General features: G+C 39.7%; 2 protein-coding genes across 6 annotated transcripts in view; both read left to right on the top strand.

The window, feature by feature from the left end:
- The window catches only part of LOC103133142 (SEC14-like protein 1), a 33,232-nt gene extending 29,486 nt beyond the window's left edge, over positions 1-3,746 (top strand). For all 3 annotated transcript variants that reach the window (XM_007544936.2, XM_007544949.2, XM_007544918.2), the window contains exon 16: positions 1,773-3,746. In XM_007544936.2, coding sequence (XP_007544998.1) covers positions 1,773-1,878 — 106 coding nt within the window. In that variant the 3' untranslated portion in view covers positions 1,879-3,746. The remainder of the gene's footprint in view (positions 1-1,772) is intronic.
- Positions 3,747-6,888: 3,142 nt separating this feature from the next.
- Positions 6,889-12,687, top strand: part of rasal3 (RAS protein activator like 3) — a 15,104-nt gene continuing 9,305 nt past the window's right edge. For 2 of the 3 annotated variants that reach the window (XM_016667331.1, XM_016667329.1), the window contains exons 1-2: positions 6,889-7,784; positions 11,517-11,659. In XM_016667331.1, the coding sequence (XP_016522817.1) occupies positions 7,151-7,784; positions 11,517-11,659 (777 nt within the window). In that variant the 5' untranslated portion in view covers positions 6,889-7,150. The remainder of the gene's footprint in view (positions 7,785-11,516; positions 11,660-12,687) is intronic. The other variant, XM_016667324.1, reaches the window with a different exon arrangement.

Below are 12,687 nucleotides of genomic sequence, written 5' to 3'. Positions count from 1 at the left end.
ACGCTAAAGAACTCTTTGCACCACCGTTGGCTTTACTTATTCCGCTTGCATGATTGGCTCTTCAGATGCAGCTCTGTTCACTCCTTCTCAGATAGTCCTTATCCACATGCACACACTCATAAACATTTGCCGGCTTTCATGTTTGTTTCATCTTTAGTCACTTCTTGTAAAACTATCTCACTACTTCCCTTTTTTTTTATTACTATTTCATTTTTTTTTTCTGATTCAAAAACAAATTTAAAGTCCTAACAGTAACTCATTCTGATTTCATCCAACAACAAGATGTCTTGCTCATCTTTTTCAAATTGATTAACATGTTAACCACAACTATAAGCTTTAAAAAAAATTCCATTTGTGCTTATCTGCAAACATTTGAAGTGGAGCAAATTTATGAGTGGCTACACTGGATTCAAAGTTGTGTGTTTGTGGCTGTTTGGCTTCTGGGACTCTGCTGGTGTGATCACTTAGGGGAGTCGAGGCAATTTTAGTTGTAAAGCACATTTTCAGGAACAAGGCAGTTCAGTGCTTTACATCACTAGAATATAGCAAACTAACAAGGAACAACGTTGCAGTGAAAAAGAAAGGAAAAGCTACGACTCATTGAAAAACAGACAGATAACAAACTTTATTTGTTCCAGTTATTATTGATCAAAGGCAAATCTAAACGGGTTGGGTTTCAGCCTTGGTTTATAGGAGCTCAGTGTTTCTGTACTTTTGCAGTTTTTTTTGTTTTTTTTTAAGTTTGTCCAGATGAGTGGAGCATAAAATCTGGTTGCTGCTTCTCCATGTTTGGTTCTGGGGATGCAGAGCAGATTAGAACCACAAAACCTGAGAGGTCTGGAAGGTTGATGCAACAACAGATCTTTAATCTATTTTGGTGCTACACCATTCTGTAATTTAAAATCTACCTAATGTTAGTCTTTAGACCAGGGTGATATGATCTATTCTTCGGACCCTGTTGCAGTAATCAATGCGACTAAAGATATAACATGGATGAGTTTCTGGACATTAGGCTTTTAATCCTAGAAATGTTCTTCAGGTGATGGAAGGCCAACTTTGCAGTTGCCTTTATGTGTCTCTGAAGATTCAACCAAAGACTTGAATAAATGTAAATATTTAAAGGCAGCTGCTTTATTTTTACTGGCCAGTAGATAATAAAGTTGTTTTTTTTTTCTCTTTATTACAGGGAGCTCATATACCCTACTAGATTGTTTTGTTGCTCTATTACATTTTCATTGATCTAATATTATATATCTGTTATCCCTAAAAGATAGAGATTGAAGGCTCCTAACGTGAGCCCAAGTCTCTTAGTTTTGCTCTCTGTCAGTCTGAATGAACCACAGACGCGTCTCAACATGACGTCCAAAATTCTCATTTTGGGAATTTTAACTTGAGTAACTTCTCACCATGACCTCTTGACCCTCAAGTATTTATTTATTTGTTTATTTGATTTTGTTCTACCTCATACTAGTTGGAAAACTGAAGTTATCTGAGTTTCTGTAGCTGATTGTAGGGATCTAATTGCTTTTGTGGGTGTCGGCGTGTCGGCTTGGTGCTGCAGCCTGTGGCGTCGCCTGAGCTTTAGAGCGAGGCTCCTGCAGGATTTGATCCGGGCGTATGGTTCTGCATCACGTGCATGAGTCATGCACACACGGTGCTTTGAGTCCGTTCTTAGCAGGCTGGGGTTTTCCTCTGGCGTTGCACACTCATGAAGGTGTTGCTCAGGGTAGCTTCCTGTACTCATTCAATCACTTTCTCTTTCTCCCTTTTAGGGGTTCGATGACCAGCTTGGAATCGAGCCACAGCGGATTTTCTCAGCTCAGCGCTGCGACCACCTCCTCTAACCACTCCCAGTGCAGCTCCATGATCTCCAGGTAGAAACCAGCAGCTCCGGACCCTGAACCCCTCACTCCACAGCCTTTATCATCATCGTGGAAATCTCCTCTTCCTCCTCCTCCATGTTCCCTCTCATCTTTGGACTCTATTGCACAAATAAAAGATGAAGAGTTCTGAAACCGAGGCAAAAAAAAACAAAAAAAAACTGAAAGATTTAAAGGGCTGATTTTTTTGCACAAAGGTCATATATTTTGGTGTTGGACCATTCACGGGAGGTTTGCTCTGCGGAAGTGGAAAGAAGCAATATTTTCATCCCATTGGTTGGGAGAGAGACACTGGAAGGCGCTGTTACATTTATGCATTCACTTTAGCAGCCACTTAACGCAGTACAGAGACGACTCATACCTCACTCATGCTGTTACATTAAAAACACACAGATGTTTATGATGTGCACAAATGAAACGTTTGCCACATTGTTACTGAAAAAGGGGGGGTTTGTGTTACTAGTTAGTTGTTTTCATAGGTCAAATGTTGGTGGTTTAAGCATCCTAACAGACGGGGCTCCAACATCCACTGCTAACGAAGTTCGCAGCGCTTGCTGCTGACGAATTTCTACACCTGAAGGAGAAACTCTCCCACCTTGAGGAGCGGTTGGATATTCGACCCAGGTCTGCTAGCAGCAATAACGCAGGTTGGACTTTCTAATGTGTGAAATATTTATATTTATTATTTAGATGCCTGTTGGAGTTTAGTGCACAAGCAGACAAAAGAAGAAAATAACCGTCACTAACATCACGTCAACATTTTGTTAGAGGGGTTTGCTTTCTGTCTGCACGAACGTGGAACTCGGAACAAGGAGCGACGCCTCAGCTGTGGTTGGTGAATGTACCGCCGTCTGCTAAGCCAACGATCTTCCAGAGTCGGAAGATCGTTCCACTTCTTCGGTGGCGTGGATTTCGGAGTGCAGAGATAAGATGGCGACATGAACTGTGTTACTGTGCGCGTGTTGGTTTGTGGCTGTGCTGTGGAAACGAGAACAAGGATGGGTGCGTTCTGCACGCACACGACGGTTTACTGACTTATTATTTAAGAATTAAGAGAGCCATTTTTTAAGAGCCATGTGTCCATAAATACCATTTTAGCCTTTGTACACATCACTTAGAAATATATCTGCTATTTTCAAGGTGACCACTGGCACATTTCAAAATGCAACACTTCCATGAAACAGTTTTTGATACAGTTTACGTCATTATATAATTAACAAAAAAACAAAAAAAAATTGGTGGGAATTTGCCTCCTGAATATAGCCGTTTTTTGATATCCATAACTGCTCATTTGTAACTAATAATAAAGGTCAACGGTTGTTTAAATGACATTAAATGCAATAAGACGAGGAAAAGGATCTTTCGTGAATGAGGAAGTGCGTGTGTGTGTGACGGTGTAAAATAATGAATGTTTGCCGCAAAGTGGAGGAAATGTATCTAACGAAACGTTTAACAGTTTTTGACCCGGTAAGCAAATATCTCCCTGCTCTTGTCTAGTTGCACTTTGAGAGCTGATATTTCTATTTTCCTTCTGTGTGCTTTTCTTCGGTTCATCATTGGACCTCGGCTTAAGTCGCAGGCATGAAGGAGTGTGTTCATTACCGGACGCCGGGTCTCCGTGCTTTGTTGACGCTTTTCATCCAGATCTCAGTCATAAACGAGGGCTATATAACTGTTTGTCTCGATTGTTCGACACGATTCTGTCTCCCTGCTTCCTTTGCTGACGCCACTGCATATCTTCTCTGTACCTCCATGTAGGAAACTGTATTTAAAAAAAAAGGTTAAAAAAAAACTGCTTTGGATGAATGAGAACATGTCGCCTTTAAGTTTTGAAGTCAATAAACTTGAATTATGGAAAAATGTAAAGAATGTACTGGTCTTCATAATGTTTCAGTTACCTCATTTGTTCTCTCGTGTTGTTTCCTTGAAATCAAAGTTTTATTAACATGTAGGAAAATACATCTTTATTCATCTAGTCTGTTTTACAGTTTTGAGAATGTCTTTTTCAACAAAAGTCTAGTTCATCTTCTGGGAGCTGCAGCTGGATTCAAGTTCCATCAACTGAACCCGGCTCACCTAAAGCCCAAAGGATGGTACCTGCTCCAGGTATGGCTTGCTGTTCCTGCACTTGTGCCATTACTGGGAACCAGTACACTTACATTACACCAGATGATCCAAACGAACCATCAAATTGAGAGAAGTGCCAACGTGAACCAGCTACTACTACAGTGCTTTGGACCAAGACCCTGTTCCAGATCCAGATGCTTCCAAAAGCTTAATGTTTGTTTGTTTGTTTCAGGTTTCCCTGTAAAAACCCCAGATAGTCGCCCAGCTTTCCACATGCACTTGTACAGAACTAAAAACACCAAAGGTGTCCACAAAACTCTACTAACAACTAGTCCTCAAAAAAAATCGAATCCCTCCAAGAGTTCCTCCAGTCAACAGACATGAAGCTTTCCTGTACAATCCAAGGCAGGAAAGACATTTGGCTCCATGTGGCCCCCAGAACCAGTCCCGATAAAACGGCTCCAGTTTGGTAAAGAACTTAAAAATGAACAAAAGCAGTTTGACAGGAAGTGAAAACTATTTATCCTCTGCAAAACTGGTTGGTTTCTTCCCCTGAAAAACAATTAGGCAAGAACTTCCTCATGTCTGTATCACGAAGTGGAAAGAGGAATGCCAGAAGCACACACAAGATTTTTTCCATTTGATTTGACTGATTTGTTCTCTACAGGAACTGTAACCTAAATATTCTGTGGGCCGGGAGGGGGTTCTCATAGCAACACAATTTGTTAGAACTGCTCATTTTAAATTGTGTGTGTGTCCCAATAATGCAACCTAAATGTAAATTATTTGTTCTGCTTATAAAAAAAATTAAAAAAAGAAAACTAACCCCCCACTCATAGGCTGTAGGTGAGTGGGCTTTCTACAGCTGTACTTTAATTCTGGTTTTATTTTAATCGGAGTTAAAAGAAGGCAACTCAAACCTATTATCTTTTTCAGGTGTTAATTGGATAAAATTAACATTCTAAGAGAGACCACATTGACTTTAGCATTTTGTACCAATCAGTATTATAATTTATTTATTCAGTGTGGTATAAGACTACATTATATAAAACAATGTTAACGTCAGCCTTGAAGCCATAGGTGTTTTGTACAAAAAAAACAAAAAACAAAATGGCAGATCACTTGCTCCACAAAAATATCAGTATTTTTAAAATCAACCAGGATATTGAACTCGTTGTCTTCTTTCCTGAATTTTACAGACAAAAACTTTTACCTATCATAAATCTAACTTAAAATGTTGGTTATCATAACCAAAACACATAATTATGCATCTACGTATTCGGAACAACAAAGAAAAATCGTTGTGCTTCCCTGTGTCACCACCAGAGGGGAGTTTATGACTGTGTTATTTGGTGACTGAGCTCTTGCCTGCAGTTTCCACTTCTGCCCCATGTTTCAGTCACTTACAGCTTTAACTGGCAGAATTAAATTACCGTAAACTGCTCAGATATTTATTTTGACAAATTAATCATGATAACTCTGTAAAATCTTAATGATGGGATCAGATGGTGAGCTTTTTAAATATCCAGCTCCTCGAGATTCTCATGCAGTCTACAATACTGGAGTTTACTTTTATTATTATACACACATATATAAGCGTCAGTTTTGGAAAAATCCTTCGGTTTCCAAATTAATTACTTAATCCACTTTCTAAAGGGGCAACATAATTTCTAACAATTAATGTTTTTACATGAATTTATGTTTATTGAATTACACTGTCATTGATTTTCACATTGTGCTTCAACATTTGACCCCTCAGAGTTGCGTTCAGATCAGGACATCAGCTGAGATAATGCTGCCAACAACTAAACATTCTCTCTCTCTTTGTCTCTCTGTGTATCTGCTCTGTCTTCTCAAACCCACCATTTGGCCTGAACCGACTCAGGTTCTGCTGAAGGTTTCTTCCTGTTAAAGGTTTTCCTCTCCACTGTCGCCACATGCATCATCGGCATGAGAGATTGCTATAAGGTCAACGACACAATGCAAGCGGTTGTCCATTGTCCCCACGTGCTCGTCCAGGAGGAGTGGATGCCGCAGGTCAATGACTCGGTGCAACCTGCTGGGCTTCCTTAGATAAACTGTTGAAACTTTGAGTAATTTCTGTAGCTTTTTGTGCCGTTCCATAATCAGTTGGACTGTATGTATGATTGGATTTAAATGATTTTTGTAAAGTACCTCAGTGTGGCATTTGCTGTGAATGTTAGTGCTTTAACAGATAAACTGAACTGAGTTAAATTGAGGATCAATGTGCCATCAGTCGTTAGTATTGTACCCTGCAGGTGTGAATAAGCTGAGAGAAGAACGAGAACAGGAAGTGGTTTTGTGACTCTGACAGACTGATGTGACAGGAAGCACAGGCTTGGTTTCACAGGAAATTGATTTTAACAGTCAACAGTCCATAGTACGCCCACAGGTAACCTCTGACAATTACCAGAGGTGAATACTGATGGGTCCAATACACATCAGATTGTGTGCAAACCTTTCTGCAATTCATTTTCTTAAGTATTTTTTACTTCAAGTGTGAAATGTGTTGATGTAAATGTCACCAAGCTCAAGAACCTGTTGAGTAAAAACATGCAAAGCCGCATTTTCTCACACCGCTGTGCCACAACAGACAACTCAATCTGTCAAAACTGCACCTTACGGGAAAAAACCCCAAAACTGTTAGCTACCTTTCGCAGCCTGACAGTGAACCACATTCTCAAAATAGTAATTTTTTTTTTACTTTGAAACAAATAAAAAACTGTATTTCAGTTTGTTGTAGTTAAAACATTCAATTAAAGCAGAACAGGAAGTGAGAGAGGGAAGTTTTATTTATTTTTTTATTATTCAGAACATAAACAGCAGACAAAAATAGCAGGATTTTGTGTAAAAAAGTGAAGTTCTCAGTGGCACTCAATGAGGAAGCAAACGGCGCACGCAGCAGAGTTTGGGTCCTGCAGCAGAGCAACCGCAGGCGGAGCAGCTCTGCGACTGTTGTTGCCGGATAACGTTTTTTTTACGAGACAGGAAACGAGACAAGTACCGAGACTGAACCAGGGAGGACTACTTTGCCTGTGTGAGCAGAAATAAATCTTAAAAAGAAAAAAAAAATCTTCAAGATAGCAGTTACTCAGAAAGGACGTTGGAGAGACCTTCTATGAAGGCAGTTAATGCAGCTCTAAATTGGAGAGAAGTTCAGCAGCAGGCAAGTCAAATCTGAAATGGGCACCGAGGAGAAAGATTCAGAGCTTGCAGCTCAGCCTCTGTCAAAGGAGCAGGGGTCGCCAGAGAAGGAAAAGGACTCTCCTGTCGAGCATCCTCAACCGTCTGAGACCACCGATCCCCTCAACACCTACAAGTGGCACACCGGCTCCAAGGGAACGCTCAATGAGCAGCGAGAAGAAGCAGACGGGGCTGCAGCCGCCTCCACGTCCACCATCGACAAGATCCACAAGGCCTCCAGCAACAAGTGGAGCAAGATGCAAAACTGGCGCAAAGCCCTGAGTGAGGATCCTGGGGACAAGAATTCAACAGGTGGGAAAAGTGGAGAGGCAACCAAGGCTGAGAAAGGAGCCGGGGTCACCAGGAAGAACCCGTTCAGGAGGGCTCTGTCCGAGCCTCCCGGGTCTCTTTTCGCAGCTTTAACGCCTTCCTCCAGCTCCGCCAGCTCAGCCCAGCCAGCTTCATCCTCCTCCTCCTCATCAGCTGCCCCAGAGGCTGCAGGGGCCTCCTCCAATGACCCCTCGTCGAAAGGAAGCGGGGGGACGCTCTTCAAGAAGTACCTGTGGAACGTGACCCAGAAGCTCAAGAGGCCGAGGCTGCAGAGCCGCAACAGCGAGCACGCGCTGCTTCCAGGTAACGACACTCAATCTACGACAGAAGTATTTAAAGAAAAAACAAACAAACAACCACACACACATACACACACACACACACACACACAGAGTCTGTGCTGAGTTTCACGTTTAAGATGACGAAGCAACTTTTAAACGATTAGGTTGCGCGGAACTTCATCTCTGTAAAAAGTGGACTTTCCCACGTCCGGCTCCAAAGCAGTAAAACGTTCACCACATGTGGCGAGGCTATGATTTCCTGTAGCATTTCAGATGTTCTGGTGGCACAAAGGTGTGGTATGCGAGACCTCTTTTCACAAAACCATATGAGGTTCGTATTTAACCACCGAGCTGACATGGCGAGAAGCTTAAATTAAAGGTGAGAAAGAACTTCAAAAACAAACGTTACTGGAAAACAGCGTCTGGTGCCGTTACTGTAAACTAGCTGACTTTGAAAATGGAAGTCATTAATTGAAAAATGACACAAGCTGGACATATTAACTTACTTTGAAATGAAAGGACTCTGCGTGTGGCTTCTCTTAATTGTGACTGTTGGATTGTTTTGTAGGTACAAAAAAAAAAAGTGGAAGATTGAAAATATTTCAGAAGGTCATCACATTAATCAGTGATGCATTGAGCAGAAAGGCGCAGCAGAAATAATTACAAAGTGTATTCTAATTTTGGTCAATTTAGAATCAACATTAGTTGATTCAAAAATGTGTGAACTATTTGAACTTGCAGCTCTAGCATGAAGGGCATCCTGGGTGAGCTGATCACTGTGGACCCAACCCCCATCATGCTCCAGGCCACGCCCTCAACTACGACATTATTGTCACCTCAGAGTCCAGACCAAAATGGTTCAGCTTGGTGGTGTATTAATTATCACATCCTAAAAATAATATAGGTCTGTGTCTGCCCAAATACACGCTGGCCCTGTGCACAAAGAAAATCCAAATAATAATAATAATAATAATAATAATAATAATAATAATAAATTAATAATATAGAAAACTTTGTACAGTGCTTTCAATCAAAGACTGGCAGGAGAATACACAAATAATGAAAAAACAAAGTCACCTCAATTCAAGATGCAACCAATAGAAGTAACAATGAAATCATTCAAATGACATCAGAGATAAAAATAAAAATAAAATCAAAATAACAAACAATCAGTGCAAGGATGAAACGTAGTAATGATGTTGATGATAAACGAAGCCTAAACAACCAGACAGAATGCAATTCAGTTACACGAATTGCAACTTTGAATTACAATTCAAATTTAATGGGGAGTGTTGAGCTCCCAATTAAACATCTGCTGCTTATTACAATAAGCTTATTGCAATAATCAGCAGACGTTTAATTATGACTTAAAGCCACCGAACATCACACACACACACACACAGAGTAATGTGAATGCAATGTGTTTTTATTTCAAGATAAATGAATATTTTTATTTTGAGAAAGAGCTTGTTTGCAGAGCGACATATTGAATTAATCATTAAATTTCCTTATTAATTATATTAATGAATTCCACAATAAAAGGCAAACATGAAGTATAGACGGCATCCACAATGAAAGGGACATGAATAGGTCCTTGCTATTGTCAAAGGTTATGAATTTGTATTTTGCATTTAAAATAAGCCTGATTGCAGTATTTGCCCACACCTGATACAGATGATCCACAAGAGAGTCAGAGAGAGAGAGAAACGATGTCCAGTTTACTGACACATCGTGAAATAAAATAACATTTATAAATTTACTTTTTGTTGGTTTTTCCAGTTTGTGAAAGTTCAGATGTCAGTATTACATGTTGCTTTTTAATTTTCCTTTGTAATAACCATTGACAGAACTTGGTAAAAAAAAAAAACAGTTAATTTATAGTTTATCAGCAAAAACATCCTTTGTAAAATAAAGTCCAACCAATGATCCGACGCTCAGCATCAATCACTTTAGCACACATATAGTTTGTGTGAATTTGTATAACCTCATTTACAACATAATATATGAAAATGTCTGTATATGGAATATACTGTATATTAGTCACAGTGATATCAAGGTAATTCACAAACTGCAACTAATTAATTTCAGCCTCTCCATCTGCTTCCTGCAAGTAGAAACATGAAAAAAAAAATCTTGTCAAGGAGTCTGTGCTTGGTGTATTTCTTATTTCCGACTGCTATTAGGTTCTCTTTACACTGGACTGACACCGAACTTTAATAATACAAATTAGCCAGAATGTGGGTGGCCTCTGCACAGCTCTAGAGAGGCAGCAAACATCTGTGTTCAGATCGTGGGTGTTAATTACACTGCTGGCAGCATCATTGGCTCCAGGTTTGGTAGAGAGGAGCAACGGCTCGTCATCAGAGAATTTAAAGGAGAAGTAACACTGATTTCAAGGCTACAACCTATTAAAGCACACATTGAGCTGCCAAACTAAATAGGCTAATTAACTTTAACTATTGTCTAACTATTCTAGCTGGAACAAAAGTTTCATATAAAGAAAAAGGAACATAAGATAAAACATTACATCATGGTGTAGCCCATTTGACATAAGCATCTGTAAGTGTTGAGCTCCCCATGACAATGGCCCCAGGCTAGAGAGAACTACACACACACACCTCCAAATTGCACATGTGGTTGCTGGGAGACCTGCAACCCCCAAGCTGCTTCTCGATTGACAAGTCAAACTTTTAACCCGGTGTCCTTATATCGTGTTGAGTGATGAGAAGAGAGAAGAAGGAAAAGGTGTGAGCAGCACCCAACAGTCACATGACGTCTGATAAACATTTCAAACTAGATCTTGTGTGTGGGCAGATGAAAGTGATTAGTAAAAAAAACAAAAACAAAAAAAAAACAAGCAGATTTTGGATTTTTGTGCACGACTCCTTCTGATCGCACACAGCAGGGCATAGAACTGCAGAGCGCTACGCCAGAATTAACTTAGGACACAAGATGGCACACTTTACGCTGCACTGCATTTGGACAGAAAATCTCTTTAGCTTCAAGTAGCGGCACTAAAAACTGGAACTGATCCTGCAGGTGAAGACGGTGTTTGAATATAAAAACAAAATCACAGTGGTTTATCTATTCTGTTCACCCAAGTCAAAAACAATCAACCACAGATTATGAAGGTGGTTACACTTTAAAAAAAAAACACACCAGCTGACAACACATTTTCCTCCTGATATTATTGTCTAATAATCACTTTGATTATTGGGATAGGACAAAGCATAAACGCCAATGAACAGGTTCTTCTAATCCTAAAGTTGCGGAGGAAAAGGTACCATCAAGCAGTCTAGTCATTTTCTTGAGGATCCTTTCAACAAGTAGTTTGGGTGAATGCAATGTAGTTGAAAATCATAGGGATTTTTTCTCTTCAAAAACATTGTTTCTCAACAACCCTTCATTTATTCAGTGGTTTCCTCAGTATCTTCATTTTTCTGCATCCGCAAGAAATAGTTTTTAAAAGTAAACACAGAGACAATGCAAATTAAGAAGGAAGTTGAGCAAAGCTACTGAGAAACAACAGGATATCCGTATCTCTTGGTGTGTCATGAAGAAACGGATAGCATCAGTAAACGGGAGTGGCCACACGGCGAGTGAGATAAGTGTCGTCTCATCAGGCCGTAATTACCAGAACTTAAAAAAAAAACTAACAAGGGTCACTGTGCGCCCGAAATGATGGTGTAGATCACAGACACCTCTTTCCTTATCGACGGTGTGTGTGTTGAGTGAAGTCAATGTCCTCTTGCAGACTTGAAGGAGGTTGAGCCGGCGCATGCTGCAGCCGGTGAATTTACAAGACAAAACTGGGTCCCACCGCAGGAGGTCCCCTTATGGGACATCACCAACTGCATCCTGGGAGACGGACAAATCCTCATCACTCAAGAGGATGAGGTAACAAGTCTCACGGTTATACCACCTATATGTAGGTTTATCTAAAAAAGATTTTTTATAAAAACAGAACAGTGAATTTATTTCAGGTCATAGATTTGTTACACACAGAGTCATGCCTTCTAAACAGTTTCATAAATTGTGATGATTGTGGCTTAGAGGTAGTGAAACCCTAAGTTCACCATCTCTGTAAATCATGCACAGACCAATTCGATGAATTAGAATATTTCTGAAAAGCCCATTTATTTCAGGAATTTTATCACCATGCGAAACACACAGATGGATGCTTAAAAGAATCAATTTCTTTTAATTTAGATAATTTCCACTGACAATGCCTGCTGTTGCTGAGATGGGCAACAGCAAGGGGAGCTGGTGCCCATCTCCACTGATCTTAATGAGAATATGAAATTTAAAATTTTAATATTACATCAGATCTATAAAAATATATGGTAACACTTTATTTGACGGGGTGTGAATAAGACTGACATGACACTGTCATAAACATGACATAACACCTGTCACGAACATGAATGAGTCTTTATGAATCTCTATGACAGTTGTCATTTAGTGTCATTCGGTAAATAATGACACTTTTAATGCAAAGTTGCTCTAAAAGTTGCATTGGAAGTCCATTAAAAATGCCAACGTTGCATTAAATTGTCATCATTTACAGAATCATGCAAAGTTGGCACTTTTAATGGACTTTTAATGCAACTTTTAAAGCAACTTTGCATTAAAAGTGTCATTATTTACCGAATGACACTTCATGACAACAGTCATAAACATTCATAAGGACTCGTTCATGTTCATGACAGATGTTATGTCATGTTTATGACAGTGTTATGTCAGCCTTATGCACACCCCTTCAAATAAAGTGTTACCATATATTTTTATAGATCTGATGTAATATTAACATTTTAAATTTCATATTCTCATTAAGATCACTGGAGATGGGCACCAGCTCCCCTTGCTGTTGCCCATCTCAGCAACAGCAGGCATTGTCAGTGGAAATTATCTTAATTAAAAGAAAT

This window comes from Poecilia formosa, unplaced genomic scaffold, assembly GCF_000485575.1.
Source record: "Poecilia formosa unplaced genomic scaffold, Poecilia_formosa-5.1.2 Scaffold11, whole genome shotgun sequence".
Taxonomy (NCBI): Eukaryota; Metazoa; Chordata; class Actinopteri; order Cyprinodontiformes; family Poeciliidae; genus Poecilia; species Poecilia formosa.
The sequence above is the reverse complement of the archived record's forward strand: the minus strand, read 5'-3'. Positions and strand labels throughout refer to the sequence as shown.